Below are 23335 nucleotides of genomic sequence, written 5' to 3' on the forward strand. Positions count from 1 at the left end.
TGACCCCCTATAAGTGTTCCCTAAACCTCTTAGAATCTAAAATCATTTAGGCTGGGGCATCATTACCTTCTATTTCATGTATGTATTTTATGTTCTGCTTCACATACAGCATATGTACCATATGTCAGTGCCTTATAAAGGATGATACACATACATTTTCTTAATATATTATAAATTCATAATCAGGTAACAAAAGGAACAGTAAACATAGAGCTAGTAAGAGCAAACAGATTATAGTGACACACCATAAAATTAATAAAGAATGGACAAAGGTACTGTAACTGTCCTTCTGCCAGGAGAACACCCAATCATAACAAGAGATTTTTAAAATGGTCAAACCAAATTAATTGTCAGACTATCTGAGGGTGTTCTGTCTCCAAATTATAAACTGTACAATATGATATATATTATAGAATATAATATACAGAGGTTAAACATTACACTGTAGCGGGCACATGTTGATGAACTGTAGAAGATTAATAACACAAAATATTAAATTAACTTAGAATTAATTACAGAAAAAACTTATTGTTGTGATTTTTGATACATTTCAACCCTCATTTCCATCCATCGTTAATCCATAATAAACATCCACCCTTTAAAGCAGGACTATTCAGGTTGTTTTACTGTATATCTTATCACTCTTTTGGTCACCCCTTCCTTGAAGAGACGTCACCATGGAACGTACACCAACAAAATGGAATTTAGAGACCAACATTAAAAGAATTTTAGAGATTAAACTATTAACAACAACTGTAAGGATTTGTATTAATAGGGTGCACATATATGTATACATTTTCATATTTCTGTATGTAATACATGTATAAATCGTAATTTCTGATGTAAAGGCTTTATAAACAGTGCTGAGGTCATCATTTCAGTTGTGATTATGAACAAATGGGAATCATAAGGAATAATGGGGCAGATGTATTAACCTGGAGAAGGCATAAGTAAGTGATAAACCAGTGATAAATACAAGGTGATAAATGTAACAGCCAATCAGCTGTTAACCATTAATTTACATATTGGAGCCGATTGGCTGGTGCGTGTTTCACCTTGCATTTATCACTTCCTTATGCCTACTCCAGGTTAATACATCTGCACCATTGTGCCCAATACTAACAAATTTACGTCACCTGGATTATTGAAAACTCATCTAATGTTCATAGAATTTACAGTAGGGGAGCAATCATTATGCACCCTGCACATCTGTAGAATGAGCCCATGGCATATGTTATAATTACAAATAGTATATTTAGCCATTACTTTATCTGTAAAAAACAAACATGATCTAGTAAACTAGGGGAACTTACCCAGCATTCCCATTCCTAGCATGAATGCGTCCATAGTGTAGGGGAGACCTCTCGCTCGTCCTCTTGTTCCAGGGGGAAACATAACTTCTTTAGGCTGTGCTTTCTTACATTCAACCTATCAATTGCAAAAATAGATGATGGTATGTAAATTCATGCTCTTCAAATGGCAAGAAGCAATGCAAAGTAAAAGGCACAAGAGAAATACAGCATTAAATTAAGTTTTTATTCTTTGCACAAGGGATGTATTGGCTTTTTGAGTAGTTTGAAAATACTTATAGTGATTATAATTCTAGCTGTCACCAATTTATAAAGTTACATCCCTTGGCTTATTTGTAGCTTGTATTATAGTTTGACGCTGGAAAGCTGTGACATTGACAAATATTGACAAGTAGAAACTAACAGTTACAAAGAAATGAAGGGGGTGTAGCTGCAAATGAAAAGGGCCTCATTTAGAGTTAGGATCGAAGGCAACCAATGGATAAAAATTTGCAGTACAATAATCCATACTGCATCCAGACCTACCTCTGATCGCCACCTCTCACTCCCAACTACACGACTCTTCCCACATGGAATCAGGGACGGATCTAGACTTTTCTTTAGGGGGGGGCGGTTTACTGTTTAATCTTGACTCGTCCCTCTACAGTCCCAACTCCTCCCATCTGCAATCATAACTCCTCCTCTCTCAATTATGACTGAACTTTTTGAGTGAGACTGAGATAGAGATTTGTAATTGTTCTATGTACATGTGACTGTGCTATGGGGTAATTCTATTTATTAGCCCTAGTACCCACACACCAGCAAGTGAGGGGCAAATGCTCTGTAACCCTTGCTCTCCTGGCTCCTCTGTGCTGCTGTGGTATAAGCTGCAGCACATCATTCTGCCTCAGGCTCTCCCCGGAGAGCTCTCTTCTGCTCAAAAGTGGGCGTGGCTATGACTGTGTTAGGGGGGGCGGTCGCCCCCTTCGCCCCCCCCCCCCCCCCCCCTAGATCCGGCCCTGCATGGAATCCCTACCACACCTTAGCAGATACTCCCCAGTCTATACATCTTGAAATGCTATCTGACAACATATGTCTTTAATATAGCTTAAGACACTACCCCCAAGGCTATCCACACTGCTACACAATTATGACTGTCTTTATCTCCATTCTGAGCCCTAATCGCTGCTCTTATCTCATCTGTGCCCTTTCCCACTAGATACTAATCACTCTCGTTAGCTGCCTCACCCCATTCACTGTCTGGCACGGTCAGTAATGTCAAAGAACAATTAGCATTACATAGCTTGAGAAAGGATCACTCTAGATCTGAAGCGACACTTCTGCAATTAAATAATAATATATTTAATGTAATCTCCTAGAGTATTCCTTGTATAATATTCCCTTTTACTCTGGCAGCTAGAGCTCATATTTTTTTGTGGTGAACACCCATGTTTTTCATAATTTCAGTTCTGTCCCCCCAAAAAAATCTCTGTGCATGTGCAAGGCTTTTCATACTGTTGAACATACGGTATCCTCCTCCACAAACCTATGGGACACAGCACTCTCATGGTTCTCCACCAACTGTTCCTGGTCTCCAGTGCTACCTCTACCTCTCATCCTTTTCTGGTTCCCATCAGGTCCCCTTCGCTTTTCCCTCTACTATGGGTCAGCTTATCTGCTCCTTTGTCCTACAATAATACCTGAATGCCAATGACACACAAATTTACAGCGCTTCCCATGAACCTCCCCTTCTCCTGCCCCCCCCCCCATAACTCCTGGTTTCCTAAAACAAAACATCTGATAAGCTTAAGAATTTTATCTATAGAAGTTGACAATTTTAAATAATGCAGATGTAGGGGGCAGCTAATTGAAAGCCAAATGTTAGGCTAATGTATTTCATTGGGTGTAAATGTGGAGGTTCCATAGAGCAGTACAGTACAATAGAATTTTTTTTATATCTGCAGACAAATAATTGTGAGTTTGAAAATTTATTTTAAGAGCCTACTGGTTCAAAATAAAAATACTATGTGGAACAATCTGTTTCATTTGTAATACAGACAAATTACTATCTAAACTATTTCCATTACAGAAGAAATGTAAATCTCACTTTCAAATAGATGAAACACACAATGCTATTGTACTTGGTAAACTGTGTTTTTAATCACTGGTTTATAAAACACTAGACAGTGTGTCATCCCTTACACACTGGAAGCACAGTGGAGAACAGAGCACATGTTTAATGTGAATGCAGTGCGCAAGGAACCGATTCCAATGCTATACTTCTTTCCCCTACAGCATTTGGCTGTTTAATAGGGGTTATTCTTTTCATACCTGCTATTGTACAGCTGGCACAGAAAGATAATTCTCTGACATTGTGATCATTTTCTTATCTTAGTTCACCATAATTTAGGTTAAAATGTCACCTTATAATGAGGCAATTACTGACTAGTGATCATTAACAAGTCATCCTTATTCATAGTGTCTTCTGAAATAATATAACCAGCACCACTGGGAGCTTGGAAGCTTCACATCTCTAAATCTCACTGAATTGTTTTATCTAGTGGTAGGAAATGGGACATCATCTTTCAGTGAATGCTTTAAAAATATTTCACAGCTTTCAAGAATTACGCAAACACAAAGCAATATGCTGAGCCTGCAGGTGTCTAAAAAACCTTGCAGACATTTGCAATATTCAGTCATAACAAAACAATCACAAAACAGGAAGATGTGTGTGAGTACTTGGCTAACTAAATGGTTCACTGTCTGACACTCCAGGCCAAAGAAAAATGTCAGAAAATTCCCCAAACAGTGTCTTTTAAACAATGTCTACAGTGTTGCCAACTAAAGTTTATTAGGTTAGAGTGAGCAAGTGGGTCAAGTATCTAGGCAACTGCACACTTTTGTTGTCATGTGACCATAAATTCACGAAGCAACCGTCATTTGTATCCAGCAGTGATGAAGAGAAGCACATGGTAACATAGGGGTCAATTCAATTTGCAGACAGCTGAATAACGCCGGGAATTAGCTCCCGACACTATTTAATATAGCGCTATGTGACACTTAATTGTCAGGATTTCCTCTCGCCATGGCCGATGCAAGGGTGTTCGGCGCCCTCCTGCAAACTATCAATATTGTGCCTTTCTACAAATACAAATGTAACTGATCTCATCTTCAGAGCTGTAACTAGACATTTTGGTCGTGTGTCGTACCCCTCCACCCTTCAAGATCTATAACATGGACAGTGCGGGCCGAAAGGCACACTGAAAAAAATAAGAATTTACTCACCGGTAATTCTATTTCTCGTAGTTCGTAGTGGATGCTGGGTACTCCGTAAGGACCATGGGGAATAGACGGGCTCCGCAGGAGACTGGGCACTCTAAAAGAAAGACTAGGTACTATCTGGTGTGCACTGGCTCCTCCCTCTATGCCCTTCCTCCAGACCTCAGTTAGGGAAACTGTGCCCGGAAGAGCTGACACTACAAGGAAAGGATTTGGAATCCCGGGTAAGACTCATACCAGCCACACCAATCACACCGTACAACTTGTGATAACTATACCCAGTTAACAGTATGAACAACAAATGAGCCTCATTAACAGATGGCTCATAACAAAACCCTTTAGTTAAGCAATAACTATATACACGTATTGCAGAGAGTCCGCACTTGGGACGGGCTCCCAGCATCCACTACGGACTACAAGAAATAGAATTACCGGTGAGTAAATTCTTATTTTCTCTGACGTCCTAGTGGATGCTGGGTACTCCGTAAGGACCATGGGGATTATACCAAAGCTCCCAAACGGGCGGGAGAGTGCGGATGACTCTGCAGCACCGCATGAGCAAACTCAAGGTCCTCCTCAGCCAGGGTATCAAACTTGTAGAATTTTGCAAACGTGTTTGACCCCGACCAGGTAGCAGCTCGGCAAAGTTGTAATAAGAGCCCCCTTCCTCGTGGAATGGGCTTTTACTGATTTAGGATGCGGCAGTCCAGCCGCAGAATGTGCAAGTTGAATCGTGCTACAGATCCAGCGAGCAATAGACTGCTTAGAAGCAGGAGCACCCAGCTTGTTGGGTGCATGCAGGATAACAGCGAGTCAGTATTTCTGACTCTAGCCGTCCTGGAAACATAGATTTTCAGGGCCCGGACTACATCCAGCAACTTGGAGGCCTCCAAGTCCCGAGTAGCCGCAGGCACCACAATAGGTTGGTTCAAATGAAACGCTGATACCACCTTAGGGAGAAATTGGGGACGAGTCCTCAATTCCGCCCTGTCCATATGGAAGATCAGATAAGGGCTTTCACATGACAAAGCCGCCAATTCTGACACACGCCTAGCCGAAGCCAAGGCCAAATATATATATGACCACTTTCCACGTGAGATACTTCAACTCCACGTTCTGAAGTCGCTCAAAACAATGTGATTTTAGGAAATCCAACACTACGTTGAGATCCCAAGGTGCCACTGGAGGCACAAAAGGGGGCTGAATATGCAGCACTCCCGTAACAACGTCTGAACTTCAGGCAGCGTCTTTCCTAGCCTTTAACAGCGTAGGAATCACTTCATCTGGAACGCCCTTTTCCGTTAGGATCCGGCGTTCAACCGCCAAGCCTTCAAACGCAGCCGCGGTAAGTCTTGGAACAGACAGGGCCCCTGCAGTAACAGGTCCTGTCTGAGAGACTGAGGCCATGGGTCCTCCGAGATCATTTCTTGTAGTTCTGGGTACCAAGTTCTTCTTGGCCAATCCGGAACTACGAGTATAGTTCTTACTCCTCTTTTACTTACTATCCTCAGTACTTTGGGTATGAGAGGAAGAGGAGGGAACACATCAACCGACTGGTACACCCACGGTGTCACTAGTGCGTCCACAGCTATCGCCTGAGGGTCTCTTGACCTGGCGCAATACTTTTTTAGCGTTTTTGTTGAGGCGGGACGCCATCATGTCCACCTGTGGCCGTTCCCAACGGTTCACAATCTGCGTGAAGACTTCTGGATGAAGTCCCCACTCTCCCGGGTGGAGGTCGTGCCTGCTGAGGAAGTCTGCTTCCTAGGTTTCCACACCCGGAATGAACACTGCTGACAGTGTTAGCACGTGATACTCCGCCTATCGGAGAATACTTGTGGCTTCTGCCAACGTCATCCTGCTTCTTGTGCCGCCTTGTCGGTTTACATGGGCGACAGCCGTGATGTTGTCTGACTGAATCAGCACCGGCTGGTTTTGAAGCAGGGGTTCTGCTTGCCTTAGGGCATTGTAAATGGCCCTTAGTTCCAGAATATTTATGTGTAGGGAAGTCTCCTGACTCGACCATTGTCCTTGGAAATTTCTTCCCTGAGTGACTGCTCCCCAACCTCGGAGGCCTGCATCCGTGGTCAACAGGACCAAGTCCTGAATGCAGAGTCTGCGGCCCTCGAGAAGATGAGCACTCTGCAGCCACCACAGCAGAGACACCCTGGCCCTCGGGGACAGGGTGATCAGCCGATGCATCTGAAGATGCGATCCTCACTTGTCTAACAGGTCCCACTGAAAGTTCCTTGCATGGAACCTGCCGAAGGGAATTGCTTCGTAAGAAGCTACCATCTTTTCCAGGACTCGCGTGCAATGATGCACCAACACCTGTTTTGGTTTCAGGAGGTCTCTGACCAGAGATGACAACTCCTTGGCCTTCTCCTCCGGGAGAAACACCTTCTTCTGTTCTGTGTCCAGAAACATGCCCAATATCAGCAGACGCGTCGTAGGAACCAGCTGCGACTTTGGGATATTCAGAATCCAGCCGTGCTGTTGTAACACTTCCTGAGATAGTGCTACTCCGATCAACGACTGCTCCTTGGACCTCGCCTTTATAAGGAGATCGTCCAAGTACGGGATAATTATAACTCCCTTCTTTCGAAGGAGTATCATCATTTTGGCCATTACCTTGGAACACACCCTCGGTGCCGTGGACAGACCAAACGGCAACGTCTGGAATTGGTAATGGCAGTTCTGTACCACAACCTTGAGGTACTCCTGGTGAGGTGGGTAAATGGGGACATGTAGGTAAGCATCCATGATGTCCAGTGATACCATGTAATCCCCCTCTTCCAGGCTTGCAATAACTGCCCTGTGCGATTCCATTTTGAACTTGAACTTCCTTATATAAGTGTTCAAGGATTTCAAATTTAGAATGGGTCTCACCGAACCATCTGGTTTCGGTACCACAAACATTGTGGAATAGTAACCCCGTCCCTGTTGAAGGAGGGGAACTTTTATTATCACCTGCTGGAGGTACAGCTTGTGAATTGCCGCCAGTACTACCTCCCTGTCCTGGGGAGTAGCTGGCAAGGCTGATTTGAGGTAACGGCGAGGGGGAGACGCCTCGAATTCCAGCTTGTATCCCTGAGATACCACTTGTAGAACCCAGAGATCCACCTGTGAGCGAACCCACTGGTCGCTGAAGTTCCGGAGACGCGCCCCCACCGCACCTGGCTCCGTCTGTGGAGCCCCAGCGTCATGCGGTGGACGTAGTAGAAGCAGGGGAGGATTTTTGTTCCTGGGAACTGGCTGTCTGGTGCAGCTTTTTCCCTCTCCCCCTGCCTCTGGGCAGAAAGGAAGCACCTTTGATCCGCTTGCCTTTCTGAGGCCGAAAGGACTGTACCTGATAGTACGGTGCTTTCTTAGGTTGTGAGGGAGCCTGAGGTAAAAATGTCGATTTCCCAGCTGTTGCTGTGGATACGAGGTCCGAGAGACCATCCCCAAACAATTCCTCACCCTTATAAGGCAAAACCTCCATGTGCCTTTTAGAATCAGCATCACCTGTCCACTGCCGGGTCCATAATACCCTCCTGGCAGAAATGGACATTGCATTAATTCTAGATGCCAGCCGGCAAATATCCCTCTGTGCATCCCTCATATATAAGACGACATCTTTAATATGCTCTATGGTTAGCAAAATAGTATCCCTGTCGAGGGTATCAATATTATCTGACAGGGTATCAGACCACGCTGCAGCAGCACTACACATCCATGCTGAAGCAATTGCAGGTCTCAGTATAGTACCTGAGTGTGTATATACAGACTTCAGGATAGCCTCCTGCTTTCTATCAGCAGGCTCCTTCAAGGCGGCCGTATCCTGAGACGGCAGTGCCACCTTTTTTGACAAGCGTGTGAGCGCCTTATCCACCCTAGGAGATATCTCCCAACGTGACCTATCCTCTGGCGGGAAAGGGTACCCCATCAGTAACTTTTTAGAAATCACCAGTTTCTTATCGGGGGAACCCCACGCTTCTTCACACACTTCATTCAACTCATCTGATGGGGGAAAAAACACTGGCTGCTTTTTATCCCCAAACATAATACCCTTTTTAGTGGTACCTGGGTTAATGTCAGAAATGTGTAACACATTTTTCATTGCCGTAGTCATGCAACGGATGCCCCTTGTGGATTGTGTATATGTCTCATCCTCGTCGACACTGGAGTCAGACTCCGTGTCGACATCTGTGTCTGCCATCTGAGGTAGCGGGCGTTTGTGAGCCCCTGATGGTCTTTGAGACGCCTGGGCAGGCACGGGCTCAGAAGCCGGCTGTCCCACGGCTGTTACGTCATCCAGCCTTTTATGTAAGGAGTTGACACTGTCGGTTAATACCTTCCACATATCCACTCACTCTGGTGTCGGCCCCGCAGGGGGTGACATCACACTTATCAGCACCTGCTCCACCTCCACATAAGCCTCCTTGTCGACACAGCCGTACCGACACACCGCACACACACAGGGAATGCTCTGACTGAGGACAGGACCCCACAAAGTCCTTTGGGGAGACAGAGAGAGAGTATGCCAGCACAAACCACAGCGCTATATAATCAGGGATTTACACTAACACAAAGTGATTTTCCCTATAGCTGCTTTACAAATACAGTTTGCGCTTAAATTTAGTGCCCCCCCTCTCTTTTTTACCCTTTGAGCCTGGAAACTGCAGGGGAGAGCCTGGGGAGCTGTCTTCCAACGGAGCTGTGAAGAGGAAATGGCGCCAGTGTGCTGAGGGAGATAGCCCCGCCCCCTTCTCGGCGGACTTCTCCCGCTCTTATATTTATATTATGGCGGGGGATTTTTGCACATATATAGTTTATTAGACTATATTATGTGCTGTTCGCCATGTAAGGTACTCTAATTGCAGCCTAGGGCCCCCCCCCCCAGCGCCCTGCACCCATCAGTGACCGGAGTATGTGGTGTGCATAGGGAGCAATGGCGCACAGCTGCAGTGCTGTGCGCTACCTTAATGAAGACCGGAGTCTTCAGCCGCCAATTTTCAGGATGTTCTTCTTGCTTCTGGCTCTGCAAGGGGGACGGCGGCGCGGCTCCGGGACCAGACGACCGAGGCTGGGCCTGTGTTCGATCCCTCTGGAGCTAATGGTGTCCAGTAGCCTAAGAAGCCCAAGCTAGCTGCAAGCAGGTAGGTTCGCTTCTCTCCCCTTAGTCCCTCGTAGCAGTGAGTCTGTTGCCAGCAGATCTCACTGAAAATAAAAAACCTAACAAATACTTTCTTTACTAGAAGCTCAGGAGAGCCCCTAGTGTGCAACCAGCTCGGGCCGGGCACAGATTCTAACTGAGGTCTGGAGGAGGGGCATAGAGGGAGGAGCCAGTGCACACCAGATAGTACCTAGTCTTTCTTTTAGAGTGCCCAGTCTCCTGCGGAGCACGTCTATTTCCCATGGTCCTTACGGAGTACCCAGCATCCACTAGGACGTCAGAGAAATATATACGGGCATAAAATAATTACGTAATATAGGGGCGTAAAATATTTATGACGCACAGTAGTCTTCATTATTCAAAATTACGCCACACAGTAGTACCACTTCTATACATTACGCCAGGTTGTCCCCCTTATATACATTACGGCAGATAGAGACCCCTTTTACATATTGCACCAGGTAGAGCCAGTCACACATTATTCCAAATAGAGCGCCCTTTTACACACTGAGCCAGGTAGTGTTCCCTTTTACACTTTGCACCAGGTACAGCAGCCTTTTACACATGCCACTCCCCCCAGTATACATTATGAGCCCGCCTCTGCAGCGCACATTAATTACACCCTCCAGCACAGCACACATTGACACCCCTAGTACACATTAATTACCACCCTTCCCCAGCACACATTAATGACACTCCCCAGAAAACATTAATTACACCCTCCCTCCCCAGCACACATTAATGATACTCCCCAGAACACATTAATTACAGCACCCAGCACACATTAATGACACCCCTTCGCCCCAGCACACATTAATGACACCCCCCCGCCCCAGCACACATTAATGACACCCCCACAGCACACATTAATGACACCCCTCCGGCCCAGCACACATTAATGACACGCCCACAGCACACATTAATTACACTCACCTTCCCAGCACACATTAATATGACACTCACCCCCAGAACACATTTATGTGCAGCAGTATATTTACCTGAGTCTCTGCTCCTTCCTCCTTGTGGCTGGCTACTCATCTTCTCATGTTTGACTCTGCAGGCTCCTCCAGTGCACATATGACTTCCTATGCATTGGAGGCAGTGCCGTGACTCCACCACCGAGTCACAGGGGAGGGAGTGCGACACTGCTGCCTGTCTTCCTGCTTGACATGTGCAGCAGGAGGAGCAAGGGGGGAGAGAGATGAGGGGAGGGCCCTGACAGACAGGATGTCAGCACTCAGCAAAGGAATTTTCAGTTCATGCTGCTGGCTCTGCTGCTGACTGAAAGTGTGACAGGCGCACTGCACATCAGCAAGGTAGCAGAGCAGGGAGAGCACCTCTCTAGCACAGCACCTCCCTGCTTTGCAGACCTTGCTGAGCGGGTAGCGCCGGGCAAGCCTCTTGCACCCCCGGGGGTTGTGCGAGCAAAAATCTGACAATAGTACTGGCGCACGTCCGATTAGGAATCAGCCTCACGCTGGACAGTTAAGTCGGAGAATGCCCATTCTCCCAACAAATCAACCTGTTAAGTCCAGGAGAATGGGCATTTGCCGACTTAACATGAGCAAAACTGAATAGCGACGGGGCATGGCCTGCTGACGTGTACGATCGAGCCCCCTCCTACCTTCCCTGGTTCCGGTGAGTGACTGTGTCCTGGTGTGCGGTGGCTGTGAGCAGCGGCTAAGCGGCACGAGTCCGTGATCCCATCTGGAGTAGTTACCTGAGATTTGGAGTGTTGCCGGGGATTTAGGTTATACAACTATGTGGTATTAAGCCCACAGCGCAGTGCAATTTGGTACGAGCATCAGCATTGTGTTTTTAATGGATGTGTTATGCTTTTATTGGATTAAATTGATATTGTACTATGGAGCACCCCCTCTGTTTCTGTTCGTAGATGACTTTCTCCCGTGGGATTCCGGGTCACTACTGACGGCGGGGAGCTGTGGTCTTTTATTAAGAGTGACACGAGTGCACCCACTCTCTTCACTTTGAGGAGTGTTGTTTGGACTCTGATTAAGATTGTCCATTGTATCGTCTGTTACTGAGCGCACCTGATAATAATATCTTTCCTGGGTTCTGGGCCCCAGGATTTCTGTTACCAGCCCTGGATAAAGTACTAACTAATTAGTTCCTGTCATTTTTCAAATATAGCCTGTAAAATGACAGAAGACGATTGGTTGGTACTTTCTCTCTCTCCAAACATCAATGCGGAATGTGTCCACCAATAAATCAGGCCCACTGTGTGTGGTGCATATTCAAAAATGCAACATTCAAAATGGTGTGGTAGATTAGCTGTAAGGATTAAGGGTCAAGGAGATTGTTGGAGAAAATATACTGTGTGGGGTATTGTGTTGCACAATGTGTAATGGCAGCATGACAATGAGACATAATGTGACCTAGGGCACTACTATACTCTATAAAATAAACTAGGGCATGAATATGGGGCATAACATTAACTAAGGTACTACTATGGGGCATACAATAAGAGCTGCTACCAAGAGGTGACACTCGGACAGAAGGCCCTTCAAAATGTTGCTATGAGGCCAACAAAGTTCTGGCTACGCCCCTGGAAGGAAGGATGGGATGTTCAAGATGGTAGTAATCATTGCCACAATAGAGGAGTTTATACAATGATTTAGAGCACACTTAAGAATGAGGAAAGATTACTTTTGACCAATCTAAGCAGTTTGGAAAGGAAAAAGATGAAAGAAAGAGAGGTCAGAGCCAAACATTTGTTCTAAAAATCAAACCATACATTGGTGTTAGAAGTGGTAAAGATTGCTGGGATCTGTACTAAATGTGCAGTTATACAGTAGGACTTCATGTTGGGAAAGCTGTGGCCTCCTTTTTTAGTAGACTTCTGAAGAACAACCTTACTGAACTTGGGAGGTTTCCGCATACAAATTTGGAGAATGCTATTGTAGTTGGATAGCGTTAAAGAGGGGATTAAGAGGCTGCCACTGCTGAGGTGGGGGTAATATAGGACTTAAAAAAAAACAACGCAGTGGTCTGTTGTAAAATTTTTCTGCGCATCTCATTGTTTTTAAATTTATATTATTCGTTATGCTAGAACAGAACACATGCTGAAGTTCTTTCTCAGTGAATATGCCGTGACTGTAATGTGGATGTCTTTGCAAACAAAAGATGGCATTGTTTTTTTTACTGAATATTGGAGAAGCAAAACTTTTATCCTTTCTATAAATGGCGGAAGTGCACGACCCACACTGTAAGCTATGGGACCAGCACATTCCATACTTGCCAACTCTCCCTGATTGTCAGGGAGACTCCTGAAATAGTATCAAAATGGAAATAATCCCACGACATAAACAGACATTTCCAGATTACTAGCTACTTTTGTCATTTTGTACAGATGAGGTTTCAGAGAACTCATTATAAATATGAACCAGATTTGAGTGGTCATAATGATCAATACTAATTACTAGGTAAATGGTCCTGACATCTGCGGGGTCACCTTGCTCCGTATCCTCCTGACATACTTACTCCTGTTCCGAGTCCTCTTCTGTGCCTAAACTGCCTCCTATCTTCTTTAGGTGGTCTGTCCCATCACTGTAGCTGTGACGCACACACATCGCACCTATCATGCACTGCGTACGCAGTGGCAGCCAGGGGTGCTCGCCATGTGATTCATATGTGATTCGTTTAGATTTCATCAGGCTGTACTTTTACAATAAAAATTATTGTAACTCTATGCCAAAGGCCAAAATCTAGTTCAAAAAGTTTCCACAAAGCCACATTTTTGCATGGGATGATTAAAACATTGCCATGATATTCTGTCAAAAATGGTATCTGTGTTCAGAATAAAACGACAGATGGGATTTCCATGGAGTTAATAATCCGATTCAGGATTGGCACATTATTATTTTTCTATTTAAATATACAGTTACTCTTTGAAAGTCCTGTTCAAATCATCTCAAGTAATTTCTGCTAATTTTATTTTGAGCATTAGACCTTATTACAGGTCTTATATGCCAAAGACGTGAAGTTACTGTACTTGAAAATGATGCCCTGGGAAAGATTACTGTGCCTGTGAAGAGCAGACACATGTAAGAGAGCTGCATATAATGGTAAGTGATCATTACAGAAGAACAGAAAAATAACGGTATGTAGCAAAGTAAGGCTAAACATCTTGTTTCCTAATACCCCTATCAGTGACAGTCTATTCATTGTTTTACAGATACCTGCTGTCTGTTACCAAGCAACTACTTCAAAAGAAATCTCAGGTTTATACAATTTTCATTTAGGCAGCAGAGGTTAACTCACTGTAATAGGATGATTTAAAACAAACACACCTACCCCTTCGCTTTCCACTGTTCACACAGGAAAACCAAAAGCACAAAAGAAGAGATAAAGCGAGAAAACCATTATATTTTGTTCTGTGACACATGCAGACGTGTGAAATATTGTCTTTGATATATTTCTCAAAACACCTCCATATTTCACAATCTTTGGCATCCTTTGACAGGTATGTGGGAATCAAAACCCTCTAATCCTCCTCCCTCCAAGTAAGAGAGACAACATGAAAGTGGACTGGAGTAGTGTTCATCTAAACTACAGGAGAGGCATAGAGGTCCTAGATAGAGTACCTGCGTGAGTAGAGAAAGAATACAACACACAGGGCGGATCCTGTGGGACACAGGTTCTATATGCTCATTCGTGTATACCAAAATGTTACAGTATCATTGTGAGATTTTAGAACCAATTTAATCTGATAGGAATAAAAAGTGCCACGCACTATACCTCATTTCCTATAATCATAACTAAACATAAATCGCCACAATAATTTAATATTGAATTCCAATAAAAAATGACTGTACCTCAATTAGCACAATAAGATTGTTATGGAAGACACAGGTTACAATATTTCAGGGCTGGGCAGCAAAGAAGAAAACAAAATGGGCTAAGTAACAGTTTGACACTGTGCACATTTTTAAGTATAAAATACGCTTTTTTGGTCTGTACATGTACACAAAAGTTTAAAATACATTTCTGTAGGGGTGCGCATGCAGGATAGACGGTCTGTCAGCTATGCTCTCACTGTAAAGCTGGGGTGCACAAGCTTGTTTTGGTCCCAGGACCGCAGTGGGAGATAGCACTCATTCGCAGGAGGACACAATTGTGTAAACAAGAAAATGCATAAAGCTTACTACATGAAAAGAAGAACCTCATGGCAGTTATGCCATCCAGGCCCATAACTAGTGGTGTGTGAGCAGTGCCATTACCCATGGTGCTATGTCCTCAGATAGACAAAATCACTCCCACCACTGCACCTGCATTTGGCTTGAAGGGTTCCTGGTATCCCACAGCTAGTAGCGCTGGTGAAGAGTTGTCCAGAGCAACATGCACCCTGCAGCCTATATAGCCGTATGGATTGTCCCTAGGGAAGTGTTCTACTGGTGGTCTCACCCTCTCGTCCAGGGCCAGATTAAGGTCCACATGGGCCTTGTGCGGAAAATGATCAAGGGCCTAATATGAAAAGCAGAGAAGGTGTGACCGGTGCTGTGTTGGTGCGGCCAGTGCCACGTAGATGTGTACACTCTCCATACGAAAAGCCCCAATGTCTCCCTAAATATGTAAAATAATAAACATTGCTTCATTTTTATAAGGTGAAGAGAAATACTACTTTTTTGTTACTACTTATGATATATGGCTGACTGTGTGGACAGCATGCCGTCATGACAATGGGCCTACTTTTATTTGGTGGCCTGGAACGGAGGCTCCATCCGTCCCATTCTTGATCTGGTCCTGCTGTCAGCTTGACGTCATGTGTTTGGTGGTTATATACCACATGGTGGCATAGAACCCTGCTCCAGCACTGATGCACCCTCAGTGGCAGCAGTAGAAAAGAGCTCACTTCCTCATCTACTCTACCTTTTCCAAACTATCCTAGTGAAAGTTCCCTCTGCCATCCTCATAGAGCTACGAAAACGGATCTCCTAATTTATATGGTTGAGAAGACATTCCTCGAGTATGCCCCCTCCCCAAAAAAAGGGAAACATTAGACTAGCATTCCAAAAAGAGCTGAGTAGGACTAACAAGTCTTCAGAGATATTTATTTGCTGGCAAGCTGTCACACCAGGTTGTTTCTTGTATGCTTTGTTCCTATACCTGATTTTGTATTGACCCCAAACACAGATCCCCACCTCTTCCTAACTAGCTAATTTCCCACCTGGACTTCATGATTTCTATATGGAGTTTTTGAGTATGAACAGACTAATTAGTACCCCTGTGGCATAGACCCTTCTTTCCTCTGGGTATGAATCATAAAGCTTTATCCAGTGGGAAACAGTTACTCACATATAACATCCAGTGTCCCTTTCCCAGACATTTCTGTACTCCATACTCTATGACCATTTCAAACTACTGCTTGGAAAGGTTCTATCAATACCAGCAGATATGTCATCTGCATAATAGCAAAAATTATAGCAACTCATACCCCCACTCCCTTCAAACTGTTCTGTCGTTGCAGTCTACTTCAAGGGGCCATGCCTCTACTTATTACTCTTACATATAACTGCCTGTCTAAAGATTCACATAAATTGCGCTGGCAGGAGGACATCTAGGTAGCCCTTGAAACATAACAGTTAGTATGTCATGGGGAGGCGGCCACGTAACCTTCATACTTACACAAACTAAAGAAAACATTTATAGGCTTTATTCTGGTGATACATTGTTACCACAAGACTTCATGCAATTTTCCCATCAGTCTGAAATCATTGCTATCAAAATGGTAAACAAAACACTCTGTCTTGCATTTGTTGGTCCTGTCCCAAGATAGTGACCTTTTAGTGGGACGTTTTGGATCTATTTACCACTGTCACGCTGATACACCTTTCCACCCAAACTCTCCTTTTCTCTTCTGCACCCAATTCCCGATATACCTAAATGCACATGGAAATTTATCTAGCATATTCTCGAAGCTTCAGTTTATCTACCATATTTGATAGCTTCCCACTGGAAATATCCTGGCTCTCAGCCCTTATTGTGGAGGTCTGTAAGTATATAAATTTGAGCATATATTTTTACTAGTATCCTCCATGACCGTCCTTACCAATTATCTCGTGTGTGGAGTTTGAGAACTACTTACTTACTGTAGCTGTGTAATATCCTCCATTCAGTTTTGTGAACCAGCCTGGAGGTTCCTCTCAACAGCTCCAGCCTCTCTCTCTCTCTCTCTCCCTGTACTCACCATCCCATAGTGACCATTTCTCCCTTCCACTCTACTCTCATTTTGGATAGTAATAGTTTGGTTGTTATTAGACAAAATTGAAATGTCCCATACATATATAATTCTATACGTTTGACAGTATTTTGCTCTAGCTCATTTGTTGTTAAATATTCTTCTTATATGTGAAAGGATATCCCTACATCTTCCCTATTTCTTTTTATTTTACCCTTCTATCCGTTCTGAATTCTTAATAACAACTTTATTTCAAAACAAAAAACATATATCTACTTTGTTCTCACAGGTAAAGCTTCTTCTCAATGGCTCCATGGAGTATAGATTAGTGTTTATGAGTGCTCATTAGAACTCTATCATATTGTACCATGAGTTAATGATTGTGTACAGTGCTGGAACTATCAAAATCGTCAAGTGTGTGTATGTGCACAAGTCTACTCACTTACAATATTTTTGGACTATCCAAGTAAAGAGCATGCTGCCTGGTTTAAGAATGCACAGAGAACCCAACAGTCAGGGATCCCGTCAGAATACCGACAGCAGCATTCCGACAGGCAAAATCACAACACCTTTAGGTAAGCAGGCTAATCCTACCACATACCCTCCCCCTAGCGCCTAACCCATCTCTCTCGCAGCTTAACCCTAAACCCCCCTCCCCCCCCAATACTACTATTTGAGATTGTGACCGTCGAGATGCTGTCATTTGGATTCAGAGCCATGTTGGCATTCTGATGCCAATCTTCTGACCACTGGCATCCTAATTGTCGGCATGCCAACTACATCCCCCAAAATATGACACTTCTGTTCAGATATTTAAATATGTTTAAAAGCAAAAACAAACAAGATAGAACATACAGAATATACTGAAGGTGAACTTTGTGCAGCAAGCACTTTAGTACATATTTGTCACAAGTAATAAATATTCCTGATGCACAAAACGTATGTATACTAATGTATTCACAAAGCCTTTACACATCACCATTCTAAATATCACAAAGTCATTTGTCCCACTTCTCCCATTCTTTCATTACAAACGCTCAGGATAATAATACAATCTCTTCTGGCTGGATCAACAATTAACAAGAAAATGCAGTTTGGATTAGCGCTGTCAGAAACAGTCACCCAGTAATTAGCTTCTGCAACCACATAACAGGCAACTGCTGATATCAGAAAGACAAGCGACGTTTAGGATTTTCACAGAATACGAGACCAGACACAAAACATTTATAAACAGACGACACATGTCAACGTAGAAAAGCAACTTCGAATCTGAAGCAGAATGCAAACTAATTGTGAGGCAAACAGGAGATTCTACTGCAATCACCAATGATAGAAAGCAGACGAGGCAGAAATGAAGGATGGCCACAGAAAGACAGACCAGTGTTATGTTGTTGTTGAACAAATTTTTAAGAAAATTATAGATTTATTTCTAATCAGATTACTGCACCGCCATCACTGCCATTTAAACTTGGTTAGTCTAATTGATTTGCTGGTTCTATATTACAGAGCAGACGGACCATAGGGAATACCTGCTGCATGTATACTCCCAGGTTCCTGATAAGGGGGGGAGCATCTCAGCAAAATGGTGTACCTAGGTGGCAATGCAGCGATGAGACACAGAGATGGTGCTTGTACAAGCAGTATTCTAGGAGAAAAATGGCAATGTTTAACCTAGTCAAGAAGGTGGATATAACGTCACAGCAGGCAAACCTATGACGTACCCTTTTATTACATTCTATGCTAGGCAGAATTTCATTCACATCTGGAATCATACAAACGTGGACACATCTTCGCTCTTGGAAGCAGGGTCAGCTTCCAAGAGTAGTATGCGGGTATGTATTTATATATGGAAACATAACTAAAGAAACGTGTGCATGGAATAATTATTATAGTTCAGCAGTTTCTCATCTGGTATCTGCCAGTGGACTGCCTGTAGAGGAGAAAACAAAAGCGCTCATGCATAGTAATGCAAGCAGCTGCAGGATGTCCAGCATTCTACGTGCAGTAATCTTGCAATGTCTATACAAAGCATTGAGATGTTCCGTAGGTTGGTGATTTTTGTCAGGTTTCTATGCAGGCAGGCATTCTTTCATTGTAACCAGTCTCTTTGCTTAACTAGCTTCTAAAGACCAGACTAAGGAAGTTTAGGATAATTCCACATTCAACAGGTTGCTTTCATTAAATATATTAGGCCCGCATATACATATTTGCTGAGACATGGTACCTCTGTGTCGGTAAAACAATGTAAGAGTGATGTAAGGGTTTTTAATTTATGCAGCAGTCCCACATGGAATGACAGATGCAGGCCTGTAGGCGCAACTAGCAACATACAGATGTGTCCACTTACATTGTTGCTAGCAACACTGCAACATGCAGATTTGAGTGCATGTGCCTGACACAATACACCACTATGGAGAACCATTCGCACCATGGAATCATATGGGATCGTAAGAGTGAACGTCGCGCACACACCCATTTTTCATGGCATACATGGCGCAACACGAGCAAAGATATAAAAGGAGACATCATTACAATGAGTCCCAGGTACTTATGGGGCCTGTTCTTGTACCTGTCTCCTCTGCATCTTCATGAATGCTGTTTGTATTTGGTAGACACTCAGCACCCCTGCATTTAAAATACTATACTGAATACACTACAAAAGGGGACAGTCTACAAACTCCTTGCCATGATACTAGTGTTTTCAAAACTGGTTACTGGTAGTGGAGTGGACTAGGTGAGGCAATTAGCAGTGGCACTGTGTGGCATAATGTCAACTGGGGACAGTACAATGTGGCATATTCTGAACTGGGAACAATACAATATGGCATAATGTGCACTCAGGGGGCAGTACAATGTGGCAAAATATGAATGTAAGGTACAGTAGGTGGGGGAAGCATTTGCTGGCATAATGTGAACCAGGGCTCTCCTATTTGACATAAAATTAACAAGGGCACTATCATGGGGAATAAAATGAACAACTGCTGCACAGACAGACGCGTCTCTGTAGAAGCAGTGTGGACAGCTTAAAAATGTTGTTAAGTCTAGCAACATCTCACTACAGTACATAGGCAACAAGACACTACTTAAAAGGTAAGTAAGGATTAATATACAACAGAGTTTTAAGAGGAAACACAGTGTAAAGAAGATAGCAATACAAGGGACCGGTATGGGTGACCTGCAGACGTGATGCCGGCGGTCACAATACCGACTCTGGCATCCTGATTCCGACAGGGGTGAGGTAAGTATACTACCTCTTCCCATACCACCAACCCTCCCTTTCCGCAGCCTGACTCTAAGACCCCCCCCTTAGTTCCTAAAACTAAAGCCCTCCACCCCCTACCCCCAGGGTTGCACCTACACCTCCCCCTCCCCCGAGGCACCTACACCTACCCCCGATAACCTACCCCCCCCCCCCCTCCCCCGTAACAAAATCCTTACCCTCCCGCCTGGCTATGCTTAATTATCTTTGGGATCCTGGCTGTCAGCATTCAGGCGTTGGGATTCTATCGGGTGTTGGGATTCCAGCATCTGTATCACGACAGCCGGGACCATCAACTTATACCCACTACAAGAGTTGTCAATAAACAGAAAATGTATCCATTGTCATAAGGTTTACTGTAGCAGACAGAAAATAAGAATTTACTTACCAATAATTCTATTTCTCGTAGTCCGTAGTGGATGCTGGGACTCCGTCAGGACCATGGGGAATAGCGGCTCCGCAGGAGACTGGGCACAAAAGTAAAAGCTTTAAGACTACCTGGTGTGCACTGGCTCCTCCCCCTATGACCCTCCTCCAAGCCTCAGTTAGGATACTGTGCCCGGACGAGCGTACACAATAAGGAAGGATTTTTGAATCCCGGGTAAGACTCATACCAGCCACACCAATCACACCATATAACTTGTGATCTAAACCCAGTTAACAGCGTGATAACATGAGGAGCCTCCAGAACAGATGGCTCACTACAACAAACCCGAATTTTTGGCAACAATAACTATGTACAAGTATTGCAGACAATCCGCACTTGGGATGGGCGCCCAGCATCCACTACGGACTACGAGAAATAGAATTATCGGTAAGTAAATTCTTATTTTCTCTGACGTCCTTGTGGATGCTGGGACTCCGTCAGGACCATGGGGATTATACCAAAGCTCCCAAACGGGCGGGAAAGTGCGGATGACTCTGCAGCACCGAATGAGAGAACTCCAGGTCCTCCTTAGCCAGGGTATCAAATTTGTAGAATTTTACAAACGTGATTTCCCCTGACCACGTAGCTGCTCGGCAAAGTTGTAAAGCCGAGACCCCTCGGGCAGCCGCCCAAGATGAGCCCACCTTCCTGGTGGAATGGGCATTTACAGATTTTGGCTGTGGCAGGCCTGCCACAGAATGTGCAAGCTGAATTGTACTACAAATCCAACGAGCAATAGTCTGCTTAGAAGCAGGAGCACCCAGCTTGTTGGGTGCATACAAGATAAACAGCGAGTCAGATTTCCTGACTCCAGCCGTCCTGGAAACATATATTTTCAGGGCCCTGACTACATCCAGCAACTTGGAGTCCTCCAAGTCCCCAGTAGCCGCAGGCACCACAATAGGTTGGTTTAGGTGAAACGCTGAAACCACCTTAGGAAGAAATTGAGGACGAGTCCTCAATTCCGCCCTATCCGAATGAAATATCAGGTAAGGGCTTTTATAGGATAAAGCCGCCAATTCTGATACGCGCCTGGCTGAAGCCAGGGCCAACAGCATGGCCACTTTCCATGTGAGATATTTTAAATCCACTGTGGCAAGTGGTTCGAACCAATGTGATTTTAGGAAACCCAAAACCACATTGAGATCCCAGGATGCCACTGGAGGCACAAAGGGAGGCTGTATATGCAGTACCCCCTTGACAAAAGTCTGGACTTCAGGAACTGAAGCCAATTCTTTTTGGAAGAAAATCGACAAGGCCGAAATTTGAACCTTAATGGACCCTAATTTTAGGCCCATGGACAGTCCTGTTTGCAGGAAATGCAGGAAACGACCTAGTTGAAATTCCTCTGTCGGGGCCTTCCTAGCCTCGCACCACGCAACATATTTTCGCCAAATACGGTGATAATGTTGTGCGGTTACATCCTTCCTGGCTTTGATCAGGGTAGGGATGACTTCATCTGGAATGCCTTTTTCCTTCAGGATCCGGCGTTCAACCGCCATGCCGTCAAACGCAGCCGCGGTAAGTCTTGGAACAGACAGGGTCCTTGCTGGAGCAAGTCCCTTCTTAGAGGTAGAGGCCACGGGTCCTCCGTGAGCATCTCTTGAAGTTCCGGGTACCAAGTCCTTCTTGGCCAATCCGGAGCCACGAGTATAGTTCTTACTCCTCTCCGTCTTATAATCCTCAGTACCTTGGGTATGAGAGGCAGAGGAGGGAACACATACACTGACTGGTACACCCACGGTGTTACCAGCGCGTCCACCGCTATTGCCTGAGGGTCCCTTGACCTGGCGCAATATCTGTCTAGTTTTTTGTTGAGGCGGGACGCCATCATGTCCACCTTTGGTTTTTCCCAACGGTTTACAATCATTTGGAAGACTTCTGGATGAAGTACCCACTCTCCCGGGTGGAGATCGTGTCTGCTGAGAAAGTCTTCTTCCCAGTTGTCCACTCCGGGAATGAACACTGCTGACAGTGCTATCACATGATTTTCCGCCCAGCGAAGAATCCTTGCAGTTTCTGCCATCGCTCTCCTGCTTCTTGTGCCGCCCTGTCTGTTTACGTGGGCGACTGCCGTGATGTTGTCCGACTGGATCAACACCGGCTGACCCTGAAGCAGAGGCCTTGCTTGACTTAGGGCATTGTAAATGGCCCTTAGTTCCAGGATATTTATGTGCAATGACGTTTCCATGCTTGACCACAAGCCCTGGAAATTTCTTCCCTGTGTGACTGCTCCCCAGCCTCTCAGGCTGGCATCCGTGGTCACCAGGACCCAGTCCTGAATGCCGAATCTGCGGCCCTCTAGAAGATGAGCACTCTGTAACCACCACAGGAGAGACACCCTTGTCCTTGGAGACAGGGTTATCCGCTGATGCATCTGAAGATGCGATCCGGACCATTTGTCCAGCAGATCCCACTGAAAAGTTCTTGCGTGGAATCTGCCGAATGGAATCGCTTCGTAAGAAGCCACCATTTTGCCCAGGACCCTTGTGCATTGATGCACTGACACTTGGCCTGGTTTTAGGAGGTTCCTGACTAGCTCGGATAACTCCCTGGCTTTCTCCTCCGGGAGAAACACCTTTTTCTGAACTGTGTCCAGAATCATCCCTAGGAACAGCAGACGTGTCGTCGGAATCAGCTGCGATTTTGGGATATTTAGAATCCACCCGTGCTGTCGTAACACTACTTGAGATAGTGCTACTCCGACCACTAGCTGTTCCTTGGA

General features: G+C 44.7%; 1 protein-coding gene across 8 annotated transcripts in view; it reads right to left on the reverse strand.

Moving 5' to 3' along the window:
- The window catches only part of MSI2 (musashi RNA binding protein 2), a 1055328-nt gene that overhangs the window by 317264 nt on the left and 714729 nt on the right, over positions 1–23335 (reverse strand). For all 8 annotated transcript variants that reach the window (XM_063953648.1, XM_063953647.1, XM_063953646.1 and 5 more), the window contains exon 9: positions 1314–1428. In XM_063953648.1, the coding sequence (XP_063809718.1) occupies positions 1314–1428 (115 nt within the window). The remainder of the gene's footprint in view (positions 1–1313; positions 1429–23335) is intronic.

The sequence above is a fragment of the Pseudophryne corroboree genome, chromosome 2 (genome assembly GCF_028390025.1).
Source record: "Pseudophryne corroboree isolate aPseCor3 chromosome 2, aPseCor3.hap2, whole genome shotgun sequence".
Lineage (NCBI taxonomy): Eukaryota > Metazoa > Chordata > Amphibia > Anura > Myobatrachidae > Pseudophryne > Pseudophryne corroboree.